The 25,900-nt window shown below is 35.7% G+C and overlaps 1 protein-coding gene across 12 annotated transcripts in view; it reads left to right on the top strand.

The window, feature by feature from the left end:
* The window catches only part of DLG1 (discs large MAGUK scaffold protein 1), a 286,228-nt gene extending 263,214 nt beyond the window's left edge, over window positions 1-23,014 (top strand). For all 12 annotated transcript variants that reach the window (XM_023750530.1, XM_023750533.1, XM_023750534.1 and 9 more), the window contains 6 exons: window positions 1,396-1,446; window positions 2,550-2,651; window positions 2,906-3,078; window positions 9,097-9,206; window positions 20,166-20,257; window positions 21,193-23,014. In XM_023750530.1, the coding sequence (XP_023606298.1) occupies window positions 1,396-1,446; window positions 2,550-2,651; window positions 2,906-3,078; window positions 9,097-9,206; window positions 20,166-20,257; window positions 21,193-21,299 (635 nt within the window). In that variant the 3' untranslated portion in view covers window positions 21,300-23,014. The remainder of the gene's footprint in view (window positions 1-1,395; window positions 1,447-2,549; window positions 2,652-2,905; window positions 3,079-9,096; window positions 9,207-20,165; window positions 20,258-21,192) is intronic.
* Window positions 23,015-25,900: the final 2,886 nt, after the last annotated feature.

Here is a 25,900-nt window from a genome sequence, read left to right as displayed (position 1 = left end):
ATATACTGTCTCATCATTTGCATGAATTATTAGGTGTGGAATATTAAAATTGCATGTTTTTGCTAATATGTAAACCATGTTTTGCATACGGTACTTTAAAAAGCAGTTTGTAAATGTGTATTATGGTAATAAACTTAGAACAATGAAATATACTTTTAAAGTAGAAAAGAATATTTATGCCAATATGTAAATTTAAAAGATCTACAGCTGCATACATATAATATAAACCATTGACAAATTTAGTGAAAAGGTTGTTAAAGAATTGTGCTAATCCAGGAAAAAAATCTTTAAATACATTATCCAATATTGCTTGCTTTCATGGAACCGCTTGAATTAACAGCCCTTCCTATTTGTTTTCGTGTGTGTGTGTGTGTGTGTGTGTGTGTGTGTGTGTTAAGAACTCCTGAAATTGTTAACTCTTTTTTTAGTTCTTTTCATTGAGTTATGATTTCTAAACTTTTTACAGCTCTAAACCTTTAATTAATGTTAGAAGATTTAACTTATAAGATAAAAGCAAAATATATTTTGTTTGAAGGGAATGGATTTAGTTTTATGTTAAGCTTTTTTTTAGCTTACTTTACATGTAATTTTTTAAAAATTGAATAAATGAATTATTAGAATAAATGAATTTTTATCAGTGAAATAGTGACAGTAATTTTACCTCTGCATTAAAAATTTTTATTGTGCCTTAACCGGTTTGGCTCTGATTAGAGCGCCAGCCTGTGTACTGAAGGGTCCCAGGTTCAATTCCGGTCAAGGGCATGTACGTTGGTTGCAGGCACATCCCCAGTAGGGAGTGTGCAGGAGGCAGCTGATCGATGTTTCTCTCTCATCGATGTTTCTAACTCTATCCCTCTCCCTTCCTCTCTGTAAAAAAATCAATAAAATATTTTTTTAAATTTTTTATTGTAAAATAGTTGTAATTATAAAAATATGCATGTGTTCTATTAAATGTTATATCTGACGGGACTAAAATAGCTGCATATTCTTAATAGCTGGAAATTACCTAATATACACATATGTAGAACTGCTCATCAAAGTATTAATCTTTTTAAAATTTAATAGTTCTTAGATTAATGGGCCATACTTGACATCACAAATGAAAATTTTAAATAGATCTAATGATAATCTGTAAACACAGATAATAGAAAGATACTTATGAAATACATAGCACATTTACATTTTGTTTTTACATTTATCAAACTTATCTTTATAGCTTTGTGATTTGCCACTTTTTTACTAAAACTTGCCAGAAATAATTTATAAAGTACCTTTTTCTACATCTTTGCTATTTCCTTAGTAACGTCCTAGTAATTTTTATGTTATGTATGAAGAATTAAATTAGCATTAGTTATCCTTACAGATTTTCTTATCTGTATTTTAATCTTCTAATAGGTGGTCAAGAAGAATATGTCTTGTCTTATGAACCAGTGAACCAACAAGAAGGTTTGTGAAGCCTGTTGATGTTTTATAATCTAGAAAAATATACTTTTTAATTTGGGAAATAGCTCTAAATCATACCTCAAAAAAATGTTTTTAGAATCTTACTATTTTTTTTAGTATATGTATAAATGTGGAACTTTACTATATGTATTTTATGAAATACGGGTTTTAGCCCAGAGTATAATAAAATCTAGTGGTTTTGTATTGGTGTCTTATTTCCTAAGTAATAATGTCTTTCCAGAGTTCATAAAAGTATTACTCTCCTTCCACTGACCCTTGTTCAAAATCTTGGAAGCATCTTTGATCTTTCTTTGTTCCTTATCTACCTTGTCCAATCAGTTTCTAGGAACTATTATTCTTCTATCATATCTTTCTTATTTATCACCTCCTTGTCATCCCTCCTACCACAATGTTAATTCCGACTGTCACTACCGATGTCTTCCAGCATGATCCCTTACAATCCAGTGAATACGCTTCTAGTAGATTATTTTTCTAGATTGCTACTGTGATTAAATCACTTCTTAATACTCAGTTTCTTTTTGTTTTTCTTTGACCTTCTTTCTTACAATTTCTACTTCAAAAATCATCAGTAGCCCAATGTGGCTTTGTGGTTGAGCGTCAACCCATGCATGTACCAAGAGATCACCAGTTTGATTCCCAGTAAGGGCTCATGCCCGGGTTTTGGGCTCAATCCCCTGCAAAGGGTATGCAGGAGGCAGCCAATCGATGTTGGTACATCAATGTTTCTATCTCTCCCTCTCCCTTCCTTTCTCTCTAAATTAATAAAAACATTTTTTAAATGATCAGTAAAATACAGGACTGTGTTTTCTCATTTGTAATGAGATGATGTTAGCAATGTACATAAACATTATCTGCTAAAATGCTGGATTTAACTTGGTTGAATTATCAATTCTTCCAACAGGAGGTTGACTTAAGCTTAAGATCTTAGTGAATGCTAATAAACTAGCAAGTTAGGCATCATTGGTGGAAAAAGAAAAAAAATTCTTACTATCTATTAAGGATACTTTGTTCTTTGGTGAAATAAAATACATTGATGTTTGTTTAGTGTTTATTCCTTTTAACATGCAGTATACTTATCTTGATAGTTAATTACACTCGACCAGTGATTATATTGGGACCTATGAAAGACAGGATAAATGATGACTTGATCTCAGAATTTCCGGACAAATTTGGATCATGTGTTCCTCGTGAGTAACCCCCATAAAAAAAATCTTAATTATCATTCTTAACATTTTGTCACTGTGTGTGGTAAAAGTAAACATCATCATTTTTAGTGGTTTATATAGTTATTTTATCAGTTATTCTTCTATCCTTCATATTATTGTCCTTTTTCAAATTTAAATTAACCTCTGTTGCATTGAACTTTATAAAATAGGTATTTAAGTATAAAATGGATTTGTTGTATTTTTAATACTAAACACTTAAGTTCTTTCTATTAAAGATACAACTAGACCAAAAAGAGATTATGAGGTAGATGGAAGAGATTATCATTTTGTGACTTCAAGAGAACAGATGGAAAAAGATATCCAGGAACATAAATTCATTGAAGCTGGCCAGTATAACAACCATCTGTATGGAACAAGTGTTCAGTCTGTGCGAGAAGTAGCAGAAAAGGTAAGCATCAAAATGATCCCAGAATATAGTTTCTAATTAGATATGCCTTTGACAGTAGGATAGAAACTTTTAATTCATATTTTTTTAAAAATACAGATGTTGAAGAATTGATTAATGTTACTAATTCATTCAACTAAATAATATTAGATGGCTTGGGAAAATACATACAAGATAAAGAAGATTGATAAAATGAGATAGAAATGATAACTTGAATCTCTCTAAGAAGGGAGATTATTTTAAGGTTCTATCCATTTGCTAGAGATAGACCTTGTGTTTCCAACATCTAGCATAATTAAGGAGCTCAGATCAGCAATGTCAATCAGTAAAAATGAACCAGATGTTCAAGATAAGTTTAGTTGCTGCTGGTTCTGAAACTAGACAGAAATTTCTCCTAAAGAGTCAATTAATAAAAGACCATGTAAAAAATATTCAACAATACTGTAACAGCATGAGATTATCTGAAAGCATCCTTCAGGGTAGTATGATGACTTACTGACATTGAGTTAAAACAGTTTTAAAGTGAAGCCAAAGTGTGTCCCAGACGTGGTACTATGCTTAAAACACTACTTGGGTCTAGAAAATAACCATCAAGTTATTGTATACCTTCAAAACTAGTTGTTTAAAATTCAGTCATATTATACCAACAAAATGTAAAGCAGTAATTCAGCATCTCAGTTTTCCATCTGTAAATACTACTTTTTCTATAAAAGGTTTGGTTAATTCTGATTAGTTTTAAAAATTGAAAAAATGAAAATGTCAGTGATGGCAAGAATGTGAGAAAATAGGAAATCTTAGATATTGTTAGTGGAGATAGAAATTAATAGAACTTCTAAGAACAGTTTGGCAGTACCTACTAAATGCACATATCTTATGACTCAGATATTCTACTTCTTGGTATCTTGGTAGAGATTCACACATGAGGATCCTTTATAAGAATGTTCATAGTACCAACCACTTCATAATAGTGAAAAATTAGAATCAACAAAGGGAAATGAATAATTAAATATTATTTATTCATGCAGTGGGATAGCAGCTAGAATGAATAAACTAATATGTACTAAAGTGTATCCACATTAATAAATCTCAAAATTACAATGAATGAGTGAAATTACAAAGGATATATGCAGTATGATACTATGTATGTAAACTTTTAATAACATAAAACAGCCTGTATAGTTAATGAATACATATTTAGTAAACGTAAAAACATGCATGGGAATGATACATCTGCTTCAGGCGTAAATGCAGCCAATATCCAGTGGTTTTCCTTTGGGAAGAATGGACAGGAAATTGTAGCTTTAATTTTATTTGTAATATTGTATTTCTTTCAAATTTATTAAAAATTAAGCCCAGCCGGAGTGGCTCAGTGTTTGAGTGTCGACCTATGAACCAGGAGGTCAAGGTTCAATTCTAGGTCAGGGCACATGCCTGAGTTCAGGACTCGATCCCCAATGTGGGGCATGCAGGAGGCAGTTGATCAGTGATACTCTCTCATTGTTGACGTTGCAATCTCTCACACTCCCTTCCTCTCTGAAGTCAATAAAAATATTTTTTTAATTAAAATAACCATACATTCAGCCTAACTGAAAAACTGATAATAACCAAACTTCAAATTAGTCAATTGAAAAGTAAACAACAAATCACAGCAAGCTATTTCTTGTGCAAACCTTGTGGAGAAGAAAATAATTGGAAGTTCCACAAAGTAGAAATATTACAATTAATACTCAGATCACAATGCAAGAAAAATCTATAGGTTGTTAGAAAATTAAAAACAAAAAGACCCAGACAACTGGAAATGTTAAAACCACCTGTTAACTCTTAAATGAAAGAGAAAATACAGAATTTCTTAAAAATAATAATGAAATAGTACATATCAGAATTCATAGGATACATTTAAAACCATGATTAAAGGAAAATTTACTACCTTAAAATTTTTCAAACAAGAAAAGAATGAATAAATAAACTAAATCCCAAGTCACATAGTATAAATAAAAGTGCAGATTATGTGGTATGCTGAGAAATAATAAGGTCAGAGAAGAAACTAGTAAAAAGAAAACAGAAAAACAATAAATAAAATCTGGTTTTTCTATAAGATCAGTGTCATTGATAAAACTTTAAACAGATACAAATTACCAATATCAGAAATGAGAGAAGTGACAGAATTTACAAATGTTAAAAGAAAAAAAATCAGAGGCTATTAGAAACAACTTTTTACCACTAAGTAATTTAGATGAAATGGATAAATTCCTAGGAAGAAATAAAGCTCACTCAAGTAGAAATAGCCCTATATCTTTAATAAAATTGATTTTTACTTAAAAACCTTCCCACAAAGAAAACCCCAGATCCAGATGGCTTCACTAATAAATTCTACCAAACATTTAAGGAAAAAATAATACCATTTTCTACATAAAATTTAAAAGGTGGGAACACTTCCCAACACATTCTGAGAGTCCAGCATTACCTAGATTTCAAAACTTGACAACACATTACAAAAAACTGCAGACTGGTATCCCTCATGAATATAAATGCAGAAATTCTAAACAAAATGTTAGCAAATTGAGTCTAACAATATATAAAAAAGGTAATATGTCATGACCAAGTAGTGTTTATCCAAAGAATGCAAGGTACATTTAAATATTAGAAAGTCAGTCAATGTAACTAAAAAAGGAAAACCATATGATCACTTGCTTAGTTCAGGAAGAGCATTTGACAAAATCAGCATCAATTCTTGATTAAAACTCTCCACAAACCAAGAATAGAAGATAACCTTCTCAAATTGATAAACAATATTCCACGAGGATATTTTTCCATTGATTTTTAGAGAGAGTGAAAGGGAAGGGGAGAGACAGAGAGACACATCTGTTGGTTGCCTCCCTTACACACTCCAACTTGGGGCCAGGTATTGAGCCTGCAACCGAGGTATGCACCCTTGACTGGAATTGAACCCAGGACCCTCAGTCCACAGGCCAACCCCCTATCCACTGAGCCAAACCGGCTAGGGCACCACTTATTTTTAACATTATACTAGAGGTTCTAGCCAGTACAATAAGGCAAAAGAAAGAAAGAAAATTCATGCAGATTGTAAAGGAAGAAGTAAAATTGTCTGTATTTGCGAATGACATGATGGTCTATATAAAAAATCTGATAGAATCTACCAAAAAAATAAAAAATAAAAAATAGAAAGAAAGCTACTAGAGCCTTATGGTATGGCTCCAGTCACCAGGGCTTTTAATAAAAGAGTTTTTGGTAAATAGTGCTGCTAGAGCCTTAGCTGGTATGGCTCAGTTGGTTGGAGCATTATCCCATATTATCCCATATACCAGTGATGGCGAACCTATGACACACGTGTCAGAGGTGACATGCGAACTCATTTTTTTTGGTTGATTTTTCTTTGTTAAATGGCATTTAAATATATAAAATAAATATCAAAAATATAAATCTTGGTTTTACTATGGTTGCAAATATCAAAAAATTTCTATATGTGACACGGCACCAGAGTTAAGTTAGGGTTTTTCAAAATTCTGACACGCCGAGCTCAGAAGGTTCGCCATTACTGCCATACACTGAAAGGTTGTGGTTTTGATTCCTGGTCAGGGCACATAACCTGGACTGTGGATTCATTACCTGGTTGGGTGCATACAGGAGGCAACTGATCAATGTTTCTCTCATTCTCTCTCTATATCTCTCCCCCACCCCCCAGTAATTTGGCCAAAATAAAAAAATAAACATTTTTTAAGCTACTAGAACTAATAAGTTTAGCAAGATTTAAGGATACAGAAATCAGTTGTATTTCTATATACCAGACCAATTATAAATTGAAATTTTAAAAACAATATTATTTACTGTGGCACCAAAAAATATTAAATACTTAGAGATAAAGCTGACAAAAGATATTGAGACCAATACACTGAAAACTCCAAAGCATTGCTCAGAGAATTAAAGACCTAAATAAATGGAGAGATACACCATGTTCATGGATTAAAGACTCAATATTGCAGAGCTATCAGTTCTGTCTAAGCTAATTTATATATGAACACAATCCCAATAAAAAATACCACCTTTATTATGGGACTTGGTAAGTCAAATTGAAGTTTATATGAGAAGCAAGTACAATACAAAAAAGCTACAAGGGATTCCAGCCCTATCATATTAAAACATACTATAAAGTCTTCTTAATTAAAACCTAGTATAGTACTGTCACATGAATAGACAAACAGACCAGTAGAATAGAAAAGAGAATCCAGGCAAGACCCAAATATATATGAAAATATAGTATACTAGAGGCCTGGTGCACGAAATTCGTACACCAGAGTGGGGGTCCCTCAGCCTGGCCTGCACCCTCTCGCTGGCAGGCGAACATCCCCCTCGCAGTCCAGGATCCCTCTCACAGTCCAGGACCCCTCGCTCCTTAACCACCCTCCTGCTCGCTGCTCCTTAGCACTGCCGCAGGGGTGGAGAGGCTTCCACCACCACCACTGCACTTGCCAGCCGTGAGCCAGGCTTCTGGCTGAGCGGCGCTCCCCCCGTGGGAGTGCACTGGCCACCAGGGGGCAACTCCTGCGTTGAGCGTCTGCCCCCCGGTGGTCAGTGCACATCATAGCAACCGGTTGTTCTGCCGTTTGGTCGATTGCATATTAGGGTTTTATTATAGGATGATGAAGGTGCAATCTCCAGTCACCAGGGCTTTTAATAAAAGAGTTTTTGATAAATAGTGCTGGGACGACTAGAAAAAAGTTAATTAATTAATTTAAAACCACACTATACACAAACATTGGCTGTAATACAATTGACAGAAGAAAATATAACCTAGTCATAATGCAAGTTTTTAACTATGAATTAAAATTTGGATCCAATAAAAGACTAATAAATTTGACCAAATTAAAAATAAAAATGGTTTTTACTTGGTAAAAAAAAACTTTTCCAAAAACTAGTGGGAAACACTGTTACCAAAGTCAAAAAGCAACTGACAGAGAAAAAATTCCAAGCAAGGGGCTGATATTCCAAATATATAAAGAACTCTTAAAAATTAAGGAAATAGAGACCAAAAACCTAATAAAATAACAGACAAAAAGATATGAATACACAATTCACACAAAAATAAGGTGTAGAAATAATAAATTAGAAACTAATGAGATTGGTTAGCTACAGAGGAAGTGGTGGAAAAGGATGGGAGATGGAAATGAGGTAGAAAGGATGAAGGTTTGACATTTCTTCAAGTATACCTTTTTATATAATTTTGACTTTTAGAATTATGTTAACATTTTATATATTTTTAAAAATAAAAAAGAAAGGTGAGGGAAATGAAAAATGATATACAAACAGGAACTAAATTAACTAGATTTCAAACAAATCACTGCATTAAAGAGGGGAGGGGAAGAGAGGAGAGTCTTAATTCCAATAATCCTGAACCACAGGATAGGTTAAATACAAAAATATCTGTGAACAAATATTGAACTCTTCTTTTGTTTTTCAGAGTGGTATGAGCTAACAGTTGTGAAACCAATTTATATTCTAGAGTTGAGCAAATTAATATATTGACAATAATGAGAGCCAGGTTTCTTAATGTATTTTCATTCCTTTTTAAATGTAATATTTGAGAATGGAAAATTAATTATTCATAGTCATTATTCATTGTCTTTATTTAATTTGCTAACAAAAATAACAAGTTTCGCCCTAACCGGTTTGGCTCAGTGGATAGAGCGTCATCCTGCGTACTCAAGGGTCCCAGGTTTGATTCCGGTCAGGGGCATGTACCTTGGTTGTGGACACATCCCCAGTAGGGAGTGTGCAGGAGGCAGCTGATCAATGTTTCTCTCTCATGATGTTTCTAACTCTCTATCCCTCTCCCTTTCTCTCTGTAAAAAATCAATAAAATATATTTTAAAAAAATAAAATAACAAGTTTGTTAAAGTGAACAGGATCCAAACATATCATAATTCTGATTCTGTACCTATAGGAAATATATCTTTGATATTATTGAAAATATTTGTTTTCACTTGTTTTTCTTCTTTATTTTAGGGCAAACACTGTATCCTTGATGTGTCTGGAAATGCCATAAAGAGATTACAGATTGCACAACTTTACCCAATCTCCATTTTTATTAAGCCCAAATCCGTGGAAAATATCATGTAAGTGAAATAAGACACAGGCTCAAAGTAGAGATTCAGTCTCTATCACTTATTAGATTAGGTTATTTACTTAACCTCCCTGTATCTCAGTTTCTTTATCTGTAAAATGGAGAAATTAATAGTATACCCACCTCTTAGGATTGTTGTGAAGATTAAGTAAGCACTCTGTGATATTAACTGTCATCATCACCAACTTTAATATACTTAAGAATAAGGGAATGTGTATTAGAATTTTAAATTTAAACAGTCACATTTGGCTAATACCTACTGAATGGAGCAGCAGTATAGCTCTGAGTAACCATCTAATCTAATAAAAGAGAAACATGTAAATTGACCATACCTCCGCTGTGCCCCAAGCCACGCCCACGAGCCAATCGGCAACTATATGCAAATTAACCCAACCAAGATGGCCGGCAGCCACGGAGCTGGAGCAAGCAGGAGGCTTGGTTGCCCAGGCAATGGAGGAAGCCAAGCCTCCCGCCTGCCGTGGCCAGCTCTGGCCTCCGCTAAAGGCAACAAAGTTTCAATTATAGAAGATAAATAAACCCCAGATACCTGCTTCCAGCCATCCTCCACTGGGAGCTTAGGTGGCTGGGGGCCGTGGCCAGCCTGCAAACAGCCATCAGCCCCTCACCCAGGCTGGCCAGGCACCCCAGCGGGACCTCCACCCTGGTCCGGGACACCCTTCAGGGCAAACCAGCTGGCCCCCACCCATGCACCAGGCCTCTATCCTATATAATAAAAGGGTAATATGCAAATTGGCCCTAACAGCAGAACGACTGGGAATGACTGGTCACTATGACACACACTGACCACCAGGGGACAGACGCTCAATGCAGGAGCTGCCCCCTGGTGGTCAGTGCGCTCCCACAGGGGGAGCTCTACTCAGTCACAAGCCAGTCTGATGGCTGCCAGTACAGCAGTGGTGGTGGGAGCCTCTCCTGCCTTCTCAGCAGCGCTAAGGATGTCCGACTGCAGCTTAGTCCTGCTCCCCGCTGGCAAGTGGGCATCCCCTGAGGGCTCCCGGGCTGCCAGAGGTATGTCTGACTGCCAGCTTAGGCCCAATCTCCCGGGAAACGGGCCTAAGCCAGCAGGTGGTTATCCCCCAAGGGGTCCCAGACTGCGAGAGGTCACAGGCCGGGCTGAGGGACAACCCCCCCCCCCCCCTCCCCCAGTGCACAAATTTTTGTGCTCTGGGCCTCTAGTTAAGAAATAAAATGTTGTATAATAGAGGGCAAGAAATACAATTTAAATAAAAACTAAAAGAAGAGAGAAAAGGGCAAATAAAAACATAGGTGGGGCAAAAAGAATACAGATAGTCATATGGTATAAATGAACTCAAATATTTCATCAATTAAATGATAGACTGAATAGTCCAGTTAAAGAACAAAGATCATCAGAATGGATGAAGAAAAAACAATTGTATGTTGCTTTTGTAGAAGAGGAACAAATATTTTCCTTCTACTCTTCTAGGTTCTAAGCTGTAACAAAAGACAGAGTAACAAGAGAAAAGCTTACAGATTTAATTTTTTCATGGCATAGAAGCCTTCATAAGGAAATGAAGATCCAAAGAAATGGTTAAACCTGAGCACTTTTATACTATAGGTTTGACAAAGAGTAGAAAGTCACGGGTAAATGTGATAGGACCATAGGATATGAGTTAAGAGTAGTAAACTAGAGGAAACTTACGAAGGCCTGTTCATTCAAATTCCTCTTAGCATCCCTCCAGGAATGCTTCTTTTCTCCAGGTATAGGGAGGTCATCTCTCACATGAAGATCTTATGACTTATTTAAGGGGTAGGTCAGAGTTCTTCCTGCACCTGTCATTTTTCAAATTCCTTTATCTTAATATATGCAGTATGCCAAGATACCATATTTTGGGATAGTGTGTATGAAACCTCTCAACTATATGTTGCTTTCATAAGGCACACCTTAAATATTAGGCTATGGACAGACCAAAAGTAAGAGAATAGAAAAAAGATATGCCATGCAAAAATTAATCATAGGCAAGCTGGTTTATATTACTATATCAAAGTATAGTTTAAAGCAAGAAGTATGACTAGAGATATAAAAGAGCAATTTTACAAAAATAAAAGTTTCACTCTATCAGGAAGATCTGTTTAGACATTTATTTGCATTTAGTAGCCCAGTTTCAAAATATATAAAGCACAAATATACAACTGTACAGGAAAAGAAAAATCCCACAATCATAGTGGGAGAACTTTAACACATCAGTCAGAAAGTAATAGAATAAGAAAACAAACAAAAAATCAGTAAGGATATAGAACAGCACATATTTCAAACTTTACCTTACATATGTAGAACACTACATTTGACATCAACAAAATTTACACATTTATTTGAAGCATGCATAAAATTACCAAAACTAATCGTATGCTAAGCTACAGAATACAAATGATTAAAAACAAATATTCTGTGGCCATTATGAAATTAAAACAAATCAATAATGAAAAGATCACTAGAAAATTCCCATATATTTGGGGGTTATACATTATACTTCTGAATGGGTCAAAAAAGAAAGCCTAAATTAATAAATGTTTTTAACTAAATGAGAAATCAGCTTAAATAAGTATTTTGAAATGCTAATGAAATTACCAAGTGAGGAGAAACCAAGATGGCGGCATAGGTAAATACCGGAAATTGCTGCCTCCGACAACAACTTCAAAAATACAACGAAAAGACAAAACGGACATCATCCAGAACTACAGGAAGGCTGGCTGAGTGGAAATTCTACAACTAGAAGGAAAGAGAAAAGCACACTGAGACCCAGAGGAGCTGCAGAAGTAAAAGTGCAGACGTATGGAGGCTCGAGCACGTGCGCGGAAAGGGGCGGGCACCTGAGGATGCGGCTGTCTTTTTGAATCGGGAGGGAGTCACAAGCTCCCGACTGCTCTGAACTCCAGTTCCGGGAGGTCTCTGGGGACCCAGGACTCATACGGGGAGAAACTGGACTGTCTGGCAGCAAGCAGAACTCGGAACTCGAGGGCGGCTTTCCCTCAGAGGTGCTTGCAGCAATTACCGGGACACTGAGACGCGCGGCCCCTTAGGGCAGGGCTGAGGATCAGCAATAGCTGCTTGTTCTGCCCTGTTGCTTCCAAGACCCCGCCCCACCCAGGCTGTGGCAGAAGCTTTTGCATGTGAATGCCCTGGCCCTTTGCAATCTGAAAAGTACCTAACAAACTGCAGCTGGGCCAGACAGACCCAGAACTTCCAAGAGAAGACCCAAGGCCCCACAGCAGCTTGCATTGCTTCACAGCTGGGCCTCATCTGGGCATCTCCAAACCCCCCAAGAAAGGAAGGGGAATCTGCAGATCTCTTCGTAGCTCCTGCTGGGTAGCTTTAGGCAGAGGCTAAATTAGCACCTCCTTAGAACCAAGAGCCAGTGTACCCAGTGGTCAGAGTGGGACCATCCAGATTACAACTCCTCAGATCCATAAGGGACACACTCAGGGGGCAGACTCAGTGAGCACCAAAGCCCCACTGAAGCAAGTCTTGCCCCAGAAGGGTGTCTCCAGCACAGAAGTTCTCCCACTGCAGACACAGCTGATTCTCACAGCCAACTGGCCTGGAGGTCAATTCCTCCCAGTGATAACTACAACAATCAAGGCTTAACTACAACAAGACTGTGCACACAGCCCACAAAGGGGTGCACCAAGAGTGTCCACCTCAGGTAATTGGGGAGACTGAGCCACTGGGCCCTATAGGACACCTAGCACACAAAGCCACTCTACCAACACAGGGAAGCATAAAAAATGCGGAGACAAAGAAACAGGTCACAAATGGCAGAAATGGAGGAAAGCAAACGACTGGATACAGAGTTCAAAACCACGTTTATAAGGTTTTTCAAGAATTTTATGGAAACCGCCGATAAATTTAGTGAGACCCTGGAGGATATGAAAAAAGACCAACTAGAAATTAAGCATACACTGACTGAAATAAAGAATAATATACAGAGATCCAACAGCAGACTAGAGGATCCCAAGAATCAAGTGAAAGATTTGAAATATGAAGAAACAAGAAATACCCAACCGGAAAAGCAAAAAGAAAAAAGAATTCAAAAATATGAAGATAGTGTAAGGAGCCTCTGGGACAACTTCAAGCATACCAACATCAGAATTATAGGGGTGCCAGAAGAAGAGAGAGGGCAAGATATTGAAAACCTATTTGAAGAAATAATGACAGAAAACTTCCCCTACCTGGTGAAAGAAATAGACTTACAAGTCCAGGAAGCGCAGAGAACCCCAAACAAAAGGAATCCAAAGAGGACCACACCAAGACACATCATAATTAAAATGCCAAGAGCAAAAGACAAAGAGAGAATCTTAAAAGCAGCAAGAGAAAAAAGTCAGTGACCTACAAGGGAGTACCCGTACAACTGTCAGCTGATTTCTCAACAGAAACTATGCAGGCCAGAAGAGAGTGGCAAGAAATATTCAAAGTGATGAATAGCAAGAACCTACAACCAAGGTTACTTTATCCAGCAAAGCTCTCATTCAGAAGTGAAGGTCAGATAAAGAACTTCACAGATAAGAAAAAGCTAAAGGAGTTCATCACCACCAAACCAGTATTATATGAAATGCTGAAAGGTATTCTTTAAGAAGAGGAAGAAGAAAAAGGTAAAGATAAAAATTATGAACAACAAATACACATCTATCAACAAGTGAATCTAAAAATCAAGCAAATAAATAATCTGATGAACAGTATGAACTGGTGATTATAATAGAATCAGGGACATAGAAAGGGAATGGACTGACTATTCTTGGGGGGGGAAGGGTTTGAGGGGTGCAGAAAGAGATTGGACAATAATCGTGCACCTATGGATGAGGACAGTGGGTGGGGAGTGAGGTCAGAGGGTGGGGTGGGAACTGGGTGGAGGGGAGGTATGGTGGGAAAAAAAGATGAACCAATGTAATAATCTGAACAATAAAGATTTAATAATAAAAAAAGAAGAAAAAAAAAGAAAGAAATTACCAAGTAAATAAATTTGGAGGATCTAGCAGCCTTGCTGATGGAAAGCCACAACCGTAAGTATTAGGAAAGAATGCTGGAAGTCAAATATTAGGCATAAATGTTGAAAATCTAAGATCTTGAGAAATTAGAAAAACACCAGTCAATTAAACTCAAGAAGGTAGAACTTAATGAAATAGAAAACAAAATTATGGGAGAGAGGATCAACAAAACCAAAAATTGTCTTTAAAAATACTATAAAATGTTAATAAGAAAGATTAAGGAAAGAAAATAAAGAAGGCATAAATAATATGAGGAATTAAAGTGGGAATATCATTACATATTCAATAGACATTAAAAAGGTTAGCACAGGAAATCAATGAGCAAAGGACTTGGACACTTCACAAAAGGGGATATCCAAATAGTTAGTAAACATGAGATATGTGATCAATTAATCATGCAAATGTAAGTTAAAACCACAGTGTCAAACTCTATCACCCACGTGCTGAAAGAAAATGTCAAATGTTGGCAAGGATATAGAGCAACTGAAACTTAACACTGATAAGAGTGTAAGTTGAAACTTGCACATTTGTAAACTGTTCATAGTATCTCCTAAAGCTGGACATACACATAACTTAAGTACTAGAAGTCTCATTCCTAGATATATACTCAATAGAAATGTTTATAGATGTTTACCAAAGACATGTATGTACTAGGTTGTTGACAGAAATACTATTCAAAATAACCAAAACATTGAAACTATCCAAATGCCCATCAGTGAATACATAAATTATGACATAGTCACACAATGAAATATTCTGCAGCACTGATTTTCAACTTGTTTCATCTCATGGCACACATAAACTAATTACTAAAATTCTGCGGCACACCCAAAAATAAATTTTTGCTAATCTAACAAAAAAAATAGGCATAATTTTGATTCATTTACACCGAATGACTATTGTGCTGGCTGTTGTCACTGTTTTTTATTTAACACTAAGGGAAAAGAGGTCAGTGCCCTTGACTAAATAGTCAGATATTGCATGTTTTAAAAATTCTTGTGGCATACAGGTTGAACATTTCTGTTCTACATTAATGATAATGAGCAGTCTTCACTACACACAAAAGTATATCCATACCTCAGAGATATTGTAGGTTCAGTTCCAGACCAACACAATAAAGCAAATCCTATATAATAAAAGGCTAATATGCAAATCGACCGAATAGCAAATGACTGGTTGTTATGACATGCACTTACCACCAGGGGGCAGATGCTCAATGCAGGAGCTGCCCCCTGGTGGTCGGTGCGCTCCCACAGGGGGAGCACCGCTCAGAAGCCGGGCTCACAGCTGGCAAGCGTAGCGGCGGTGGCAGGAGTCTCTCCTGCCTCCTCAAAAGCACTAAGGATGTCCGACTGACGGTTTAGGCCCACTTCCTGCGGGGAGCAGGCCTAAGCCATCAGTCAGACATCCCCTGAGGGCTCTCAGACTGAGAGGGCGCAGACCCAGCTTAGGGGACCCCCCCCCCCCCAGTGCACGAATTTCGTGCACCGGACCTCTAGTATTACAATAAAGCAAATCACAAGTTTTTAGTCTCCCAGTACATACAAAAGTTATGTTTACACTATACTATAGTCTATTAAGTGTGCAGTAGCATTATGTCTAAAAAAGCAATGTACATACCTTAATTAAAAAACACTTTGTTGTTAAAAATGCTAACCATCATTGAAGCCTTCAGCAAATCATAATCTTTTTTGACAGTGAAGTGTCTTGTCTGGATGTGACACTGAATGACCAGGGTGCTGGTTGTTGAAGGCTGGGGTGGCTGTGGCAATTTATTAAAACAACAGTGAAGTCTCCCCTATCGATTGACTCTTTCTTTCATGAATGGCTTCTCTTGTAACCTGCAATGCTGTTTAATAGCATTTTACCCACAGTAGAACTTCTTTCAAAATAAGAGTAAACTACCCTAGCTGGCTTGGCTCAGTGGATAGAGAGTTGGCCTGTGGATTGAAGGGTCATGGGGTTGATTCTGGTCAAGGGGCATATGCCTAGTTTACAGGCTCGATCCCCAGTAGGGGACATGTAGGAGGCTGCCAATCAGTGATTCTCTCTCATCATTGATATTTCTGTCTCTCCCTCTCCCTTCCTCTCTGAGATCAATAAAGATATATTAAAAAGAATATCCTGCTAAGTGGAAAACAGCACTTTTTTAAAAAATATATATTTTATTGATTTTTTATAGAGAGGAAGGGAGAGGGATAGAGAATTAGAAACATCGATGAGAGAGAAACATCGATCAGCTGCCTCCTGCACACTCCCTACTGGGGATGTGCCCGCAACCAAGGTACATGCCCTTAACCGGAATCGAACCTGGGATCCTTGAGTCCATAAAAATTAATAAATAAATAAAAAGAAAAGGTTTTTAAAAAATTAGAGTAAACTGCTACTTTATTAACTAAGTTTATGTATATTCTAAATCCTTTGTTGTCATTTCAACAATCTTTACAGTGTCTTCAGGAGTAGATTCCATCTCAATAAATCACTTTCTTTGTCCATCCATATAAAGCAACCCCTCATCCATTCGCTTTATCATGAGATTATAAAGGGAGAAAGTTTTACAGTAATAGTCGGAGACTTCAATTCCCCACTCACAGTAATGGATAGAACAACCAGACAGAAAATAAGTAAAGAAATGGAGGACTTAAACCACACAATAAATCAGCTAGAACTAACAGACACATACAGAACACTCTACCCAACAACAACAGATTACAGGATGGAGCCAAGGTAGATTTATAGTTCTTTGTTTGGAAAATAATACAAGAATAACTGTTTTGTGTACTCACAATGAAACTATGAAACGTTAAAGAAGACATAAATAAATTGAAACACATTCCATGTGCATGGATTAGGAAGAAGACTTATTGTTAAAATGTCAAAACTTTTCAAAGCAATCTACAGGTGCAATGCAGTGCAATCGCTATCAAAATCCCAATGACTTTTTTGCAGAAGTAGACGAACCATAATAAAATTCATACAGATTCTCAACAGACACCCAAATAACCAAAACAGTCTTTCAGAAGAACAGAAAAACTTGAAGACTCACACTTCCTGATATCAAAATTTACTACAAAGCTATAGTAATCATCACAGTGTGGTATTGACCTAAAGACAGACATATAGACCAATGGAATGGAATAGAAAGCTCAGAAATGAACCCTCATATATAATCAATTGCTTTTTAACAAGTATGCAAGATCATTCAAAGGAGGGAGAGAAAAAAAAACAGCCTTTTTCAACAGATGGTGCTGAAAAAACGATACCCACATGCAAAAGAATGAAGTTGGACCCTTACCTAAGCCTTCCACAAAAACTCAAAATGGACCAAGGACCTAAATGTAAGACAATAAAACCTGGGAAAAAGAAATAGGACAAAAGCTTCACAGTAGTGGATTTGGCAATGATTTCTTAGTTATGACTTTAAAGGCGTAGATAACGAAACAATCAAAAAAATAGACTTGCCCTGGCCGGGGGGCTCACTTGGTTGGAGTATCATCCCATACATGAGGAGGTTACAGGTTCGATTCCCAGGGCACATACCTAGGTTGCGGGTTTAATCCCTGGTCAGGGCACATACAGGAGGCAACTGACGTGTGTGTGTGTGTGTGTGTGTGTGTGTGTGTGTGTGTGTGTCTCCCCCCTCTTTTCTCTCTCTCTCTCTCTCCCCATCAATAATCAATGAAAACATATCCTTGGGTGAGGAGGATTTTTTTTAAGAAATTATACTTCATATTTAAAGTTTTTTTGTATCAAAAGGCACAATATACAAAGTAAAAAGATAACCCACCGAATGGGAGAAAATATTTGCAAATCATATATCTGATAAAGGCTTAATACCCAGAATATATAGAGAACTCCTAAAACTTAATAGGAAAACAACCCAATTCAAAAATGGGTAAAGTGCTTGAATAAACATTTCTCCAAAGAAGATACACAAATGAACAATAATAGCACATGAAAAGATGCTTAACATCGCTGTTAGGGAAATACAAATCAAAACTGCAGTGAGATACCACCTCACACGTCCTAGGATAGCTACTATCAAAAACACAAAAAAAAAAAAAAAGTGCTGGCAAGGATGTGGGAAAATTGGAGCTCCTGCACACTGTTGTAGGAATGTAAAATGGTGCAGCCGCTATGAAAAATAGTATGGCAGTTCTTCAAAAAAGTAAAAATAGAAATGCCATATGATGCAACAATTCCACTTCTGGATATATACACACAAGAATTGAAATCAGTGTCTTGAAAAGATATTTGTATACCCATGTTCACAGTAGCATTATTCACAATAGCTAATATGTGGAAGAAGCTCAAGTGTTCATCGAGGGATGAATGGATAAGCAAATGTGGAATATACATACAAAGGAAAGAAATTCTGCAATATGGTACAACATGGATGAACCTTGCAGACATGCTAAGTAAAATAAGCCAGTTACAAAAAAAGACAAATTCCACTTATATGAAGTACTTAGAGTTGTCAAAATCATAGAGACAGAAAGTATAATGGTGGTTGCCAAGGGCTAGGAGGAGGAAAGAATAGTTATTTTTAATAGGTCTTGTATTTTGGTTTTACAAGATAAAAAGAATTATAGGGATTTATGATGGTGATGGTTCCAACAACATGAAGGAAGGTATTAATACTCCTGAGCTGTACATGTAAAAATGGTTTAAATAGTAGCTTTTACGTCATGTATATTTTACCACAGTTTTTTAAAATATTTTTTTATTTCAGAGAAGAAGGGAAAAGGAGAGAGAGAATCATCAATGGTGAGAGAGAAACATCAATCAGTTGCCTCCTGCATGCCCCACACAAGGGATCGAGCCTGCAACCCAGGCATGTGCACTGACCAAGAATCAACCCTGACCTCCTGGTTCATAGATTGATCCTCAACCACTGAGCAACACCGGCCAGGCCACAATTTTTAATTATTTGCTTTTTCTAATCACTGTTGTATACCACATTAGCGATTTTAGGTATAAAAGCATATGATCCTTTTAATAAACAGAAAAAACATTCCATAAAATTATCATCCATTCATGATAAAAACATTTTAAAAACTGAATAGAAGGGAATTTTCTTAATCTCATGAAGGTCATCTACAAAATACAAAAGCAAACATCATATTTAATGGTGAAATATTGAAAGTTTTCACTCTTTTAAATAGGAAACCAAAAAAATAAATAAAAATAAAAAATAAATAGGAAACCAACTCCCATGTACCCATCATTCAGCTGCAACAGTAATTATCATTTATGATGAATCTTGTTTCACTGCCCCCCACCAGACATTATATGATTTCATCCATATATTTCAGTATGTATTTGAAAGATAGGAATTTCCTATTTAAAAACATCATTATGTCACACTTAATAACTCGTTAAATATCATCAGTTCAAATTTTCCTGATTGTTTTATAAGTTTTGTGTATGTTTTTCAGTTTGTTTGAATCAATTTCTGAATTGTCATGAATAGACCTTACTTGGAACTTGATTCAAACATATCTCCTTTTTTTTCCTATTTATTTATTGAAGAAACTAAATCATTTCTTCTGTAGTTTTCCCCAGACTATATTTTTCTAATTGCCTTATCATAGTGTTGTTTAATGTTTATGTCCCCTTTATCATCTATGAATTGGTAGGAGATCTGTAAGTCATATTTAGATATGAAGTTTTTATCAAAATCTAAACTGTCGAATCTTAGGGTTTTTTTGGCTGCCTTGTGCCAATGCAAAGATGTGTTAAAACCCTTCTGTCATTCCAAGTATAAAGCTACATATTCAGTGACTGAATCTAGTTTTAATGACATTCATTGTCTCAACAGAGCTCAACTTTTCATGATTTTATGTTTTTATGTCTTCTCTCCTTTGTCATCTTTCTTCAGAAAGTATTAGAATGTAGTAATTACCAATTTCTAAATTTATTTGCATAGGGAAATGAATAAGCGACTAACAGAAGAACAAGCCAGAAAAACATTTGAGAGAGCCATGAAACTGGAACAAGAATTTACTGAGCATTTCACAGGTTGGCATCATATGTGGCAGTTCCCTTTATGATAGAATTTTGCTTTGGAGCCATATGAAGTGACCCATTGAAAAGGATTTTGAACTATGCCCACATCTACCAGTAGTAATTGATATTATCATTTTCAAAATAATACATCTAACCTAGGCAGTGATGATGAGGACTCTTGAAATTTAGTATTTCTTGGGTTATTGATTAGGATAGCATGTATAAGAATAACTCACACGTGACTGGAGAAAAATAGACTCAGATTTTATTTCTTCTATGAAATTGACTTTTATCCTTTATAAATCTTGATCCATTTTAAGATATTACTTGTTTAAAAAGAAAAGAATGAGTAGCAATTTCCAAATAATCTTTCTAATTCATTTTGTCCTTTAAATTACCCCTTAGGTATCTTTGAACAGTTTTTTGTCATTATTGTTATTTGTTTGAAATAATGGTAAGTGTATACTTGGTAGTCACACTAAGTACCATTAAGTGCCATGATGTTGTGACCCATTTGCTTTTTTATATATGTAATAATTTCAGACTTACAGAAAAATTGTAAGAGAAGTACCAGCAATTCTTATATACTCTTACTCCTTATTCCCCAAATGTTAACATTTACCACATTTATAATTTTTTTCTGAAACATTTAATAGTAGGTTGCAGACAGATGCTCTTTTGGCTCTAAATACTTCAGTGTGTATTTCCCAAATACACAAAAGAAAGTAAAAATTACCAAATCCCACTTTTTGATCAGTTTTTAAAATAAAAGTTTTTATATTTTACAAATGGGAAAATTAATTAAATGAGCAATTTAAACAAACAATACATAAATGGTATCCATTCCTGAATGAATAACTATTTCTAAGATTTGGTGTCTACTATTTCACCAATAATTATAATGGTGAAGATAGACAATTTAATGGAAGTTTCTGATTTCATTACAGCTATTGTACAGGGCGATACGCTGGAAGACATTTACAACCAAGTGAAGCAAATCATAGAAGAACAGTCTGGTCCGTACATCTGGATTCCAGCGAAAGAAAAGTTATGAGGACTGATGTTTTTCTGTTCCAGTCTCATTTTCTTTGACATTTCTTTTCCCTTTCCTCTGGAGTCTGTCTTTAATACTCCTTCCATGTTGAATCTTATCCCACTCATCATGGTCTGCAAATCGCACTTATTTTTGCAACCTAGTGTCTCCTTCAAGTTGTAGCATCTGTATTATTTTATATCACTACTGGTTTGTGGCCATTTTTCAGAACTGGAAATGGAATGGCCTGACCAGCTATTAAGAATTTGGGAAGATGAGGAAATTGTGGTAAAATTCCTTAATGTTTAAGGGAAAGTAACTTTAAAAGATTTTCAGAAAAGCTTTATATACATTTTTTCAAATTTCAATATAAATGAAAGAAAAGTGGTTTTAATCAATGATTTAGTAAACTTGGAGCAACAGTGCACGCTTAACTTTAATAGCATGGTTTGGCCAATATACTAGTTCTCAATCCTTTTCTCAATTGATCTGTCTTATCTCAACAAATATTTCATTATAGGCAAATAAGAAAATGTATGTTTTTTAATTTCAAAATTAATGTCTGGATTAACTTAATTTCACAAGGGATATTCATTTTTCATAAGAGTTCTTAAAGTCTATTATTGTTTAAGGGCTTTGTGTTTTTCTTTCCAATACATCTGCTAGGGATAACAATGTTTAAATGTTTTTAACATACTTGTGCAACACTATTCTTACAAAAGTTGTCCATATGTAATAAGCATCACATTTCTGAAATGAGGCCATGTTTAGGTGCTAGGGGGAGCTCACCTTTTACAGATAAGGTTGAGAAAATTTCGTAGACAAAAGTACAGACAAAACCAACATTATAGTGGTGATATAGTAATCATGACCATGGAAAAGGAGTCCAACTCATAGTCTAAACTTTAAACATATCCTTAGGGGTCAGATTTTAATGAATATTTTACCCACAATAACTGCCTATTTTGTTATAATAAATATATATATATATATATAAATATATATAAAACTTTCTTTAACTAAACTCTGTAACTATGGGAATTATTTTCTTTACATAGTTGCACACACAAACATATATATATATTTAAAATATATTTTTTTCTTTTGTCACCTACTCTTAACTTTTTGTTTGTTTTTTAATTAAATATTAATTGATTAGACTTTATCTTCCTTAATCATGTGAACTGAAAACAGGGGTATGGTGGTTATGGAAAGAAATCTTTAGGGAAATTAGATTACATGTAAAAGTATGCATGTTCTCCTCTTTTCTATAAAAGTTTTCAAATGGTTCCTGGTTGGTTTGATTTTGTTTTTATTACTGTTATTCTTGTCATTGGGTTTGAATTTGGTTGTATGCCTCTCCTTCCAGTTCTCCTTTCATTAATAGGAAAACAGGCAAAAAACCTTGTGTGTGTGAGTGTTTTCCCCTCAGACTGAACACCTTTCATCTCATGGCTGCTTTTCACTAGAGTTGCACAGATCTTCATGGTGAACAATTTCAAGAAATTGTAGTGAAAGGTAGATATGGTTTCAGAAATCAGTTTCTCTGGTCTTTTATATTAATAATATTGTTTAGCTTCCCATTGCTTTTTTTGGTGTTGTTTATTAAGTATGTGTTTTTGACAACCTCCACCTTACAGTTTCTTAAACAATGAGTACTGGTTTGTAAAGAATTATCAACATTATCCATTCCATTTATGAGAAAGAGGAGAACAGCTAATAAACTTTATTGTGAATCCATATGTTAAATGTGTCTTGAATTTTGAAAGAAAAATATTATTTTGCAAGCTAACATTTTCTTAGAACAGTTTTGGGCATCACATAATTTATAAACAATTCAAGAGCTGTTAGGCAAGATAATCAAAATTTCTTCTGTAGGTTTGGTATTAAGTATGTTAACACAATACTGTAGCTGTTATACTAAATACAGTAGATTGGTACCAAACCAAATATACTAAAAAAAGTATTGTAAAATCCTTCAAGAGCTCCCAAAATCACCATACAACAAGATCCCAGCATAAGACTTTTTGAAGTATTTACTGGTCAAATGTTGTAAAATATCGAGAGGTTATAAATTATGCCACTTATGTATTAAAATATGTATATTCAGCCCCTACTATGTAAGTTGATTTTTTTGTAAGAAAATACAGTTGACCCTGTAAAAACATGGGTTTCGACTGCACAGGTTTACTTATATGTGGGGTTTTTTTGGTATTTGTGTTTTTTTCCCCAATAAATATATAGTCGGCGCTCTGTATCCCCAGGTTTCCCATTTACGGATTCAGCCAACCATGGATTGGGAATCCAGGGATGCGGAGGGCTGACTGTACATTGTTTTACGCCATTTTATATAAGGGACTTGCGCATCCATGGATTTTGGTATCTGTGGGTGGTCCTCCAGTAGCGACAAGTGTAGTTACGTTTGGGGGGAGTCAAAAGTTATATGCAGATTTCCGACTGCACAGGGATTGGCCCCTCTTAACTAGCCCTCATGTTCTTCAAGGGTCAACTGTACTAACTTTTGTGCACCGTTCTAGATTGTATAGAATTATTAATAAAAGTACTAATTGCTTAGTACAATTCTGCAACAGCCACTTTAGTATATTCTTATTTAATTAATATAAAGAAGATAAGAGTTAGTAACCCCACTATAAGGCTTAAGTGAAATCACTTGCCGAAGATGACTTAGCTAGTAAGGAGCAGGGTTTGATGTTTGTTTCCAAGTCTCTCTGCCCCTAGTTCTTCCTAATATACTATGCTGCCTTGTTTTCAGCCCCTACTATGTAAGGCACTATGACTTCGGTTATGTTATTTTGGTGTCCCTTTACAGATAAAGACTTAGATCAGTGGTTCTCAACCTTCCTCATGCCACGACCCTTTAATACAGTTCCTCATGTTGTGGTGACCCCCAACCATAAAATTATTTTCGTTGCTACTTCATAACTGTCATTTTGCTACTGTTATGAATCGTAATGTAAATATTTGATATGCAGGATGTATTTTCATGTTACAAATTGAACATAATTGAAGCATAGTGATTAGTCACAAAAACAATATGTAATTATATATGTGTTTTCCAGTGGTCTTAGGCGACCCCTGTGAAAAAAGGTCGTTCGACCCCCAAAGGGGTCTCGACCCACAGGTTGAGAACCGCTGACTTAGATGAAGGCACTTGCCCAGAATCACACAATAAGTAGGGAACAGACACATAGAACAAATCATTCCCATTACAGCTGAAACAACTGTTTGTGGGAAACAAGCCACACTAACTGTCCCAGTGACATACAAAGGAAGAACCTCCTGAGAACCAAAATGGAACAGTATCCACTATTCTAACTCACAGAGGCTAAAACTATTTGAACGACTTATGAGATATTTCTTATTTGTAAATGCTTCTTTATATCCTAAAGTTGAAAAATTTTAAATGCGATTCCTATTCCATATCTGCCAAGGGCTCTTCAAAAAATAATGAAGCAAACTTGCAGAGCAAACTTGCAGAGCTCGTTCCATTTTAAATAAGGGACTTGGGCATCCATGGGTTGTAGTATCCATGGAGGAACTGCTCTGGTTAACAAATACATGCTAAACCATTATATAGTACTTAAACTCCAAAGATGGCAATTTGGGGACTTCACTTACAAGGAAAATTTGTTTTCTAAAGAAATAAACAGTTCTCTTCCAAGATTCTCTGTCTTGGATACTTTCAGTTTACATGTGGTGAAACAGAAGCCCAGAGGTCCCAATGTCTTAACCAAAGTTACAATGCAAACCAGGAAGAGAGCCAGATTAGAAGCTTTAATTCCTGGACAGTGGTCTTTCTACTCTACCAGTTCTTTTCCTCCCATGCTGTGAGCTGAATTTAATGGGTGATGTGTCCCTCGAGGTTTGAATTACTAATTAAAAGAAAGTAAATGTCAATAAATTTAAGAGATTGTTATTGCTGTGTTTGAATTTGAAAGATATCTAGGAAAAAACAGGAATGTTACTTTTCTGACCCAGTTTAGATTACCTGGTATTTTAGCTGAATGTTGAAGATTCCATTGATCTCCCTGAAGAATTGCATAATACAGCTGTCCTTAGCTTTAGCAGCAGAGTGCTATAATGTGAAGAATGTGGGCTGTGGAATCAGAGCTTGATCTGAATGCCAGCTGTGCCTCCTACTGATTATATAACTAAGATTGGGCAAGTTGTACCATTCCTCTTTCTTATTACTTATCTGCAACTTGGACATATTTTGAGAAGCAGTAAAATTACAAATAAATCTTAGCTAGCACATAGTACACTCTATGAGTTAATTCCCTTTTTCTTTGGCATAGAAGCCTGGAATTGTTCCAATTCCCCTTGTAGAAATTAACCTGAGCCTTCATTTTGCCATATTTTAAATGGGATTCGAATGACTAACTTGCAGGATTGTTATAAGGGTTAAATAAACTAGTGTGTGCAAAATACCAATCACAGCATCTGATACTTGACTCTCAATACTTCCTGTTCTTCCTCTTGCCCTGTACTATTTATGGTGGGTAGCAGAAGACAGAAGAATATGGTCCACCTTTCCTCATCCCCTGTAGAGAAATCTTAGACTTTTAGTTAAGGAATTATTTACATTTCAGTTCCTATCATCT

Source organism: Myotis lucifugus, unplaced genomic scaffold (genome assembly GCF_000147115.1).
Source record: "Myotis lucifugus unplaced genomic scaffold, Myoluc2.0 scaffold_14, whole genome shotgun sequence".
NCBI classification, from domain to species: domain Eukaryota; kingdom Metazoa; phylum Chordata; class Mammalia; order Chiroptera; family Vespertilionidae; genus Myotis; species Myotis lucifugus.
The sequence above is the reverse complement of the archived record's forward strand: the minus strand, read 5'-3'. Positions and strand labels throughout refer to the sequence as shown.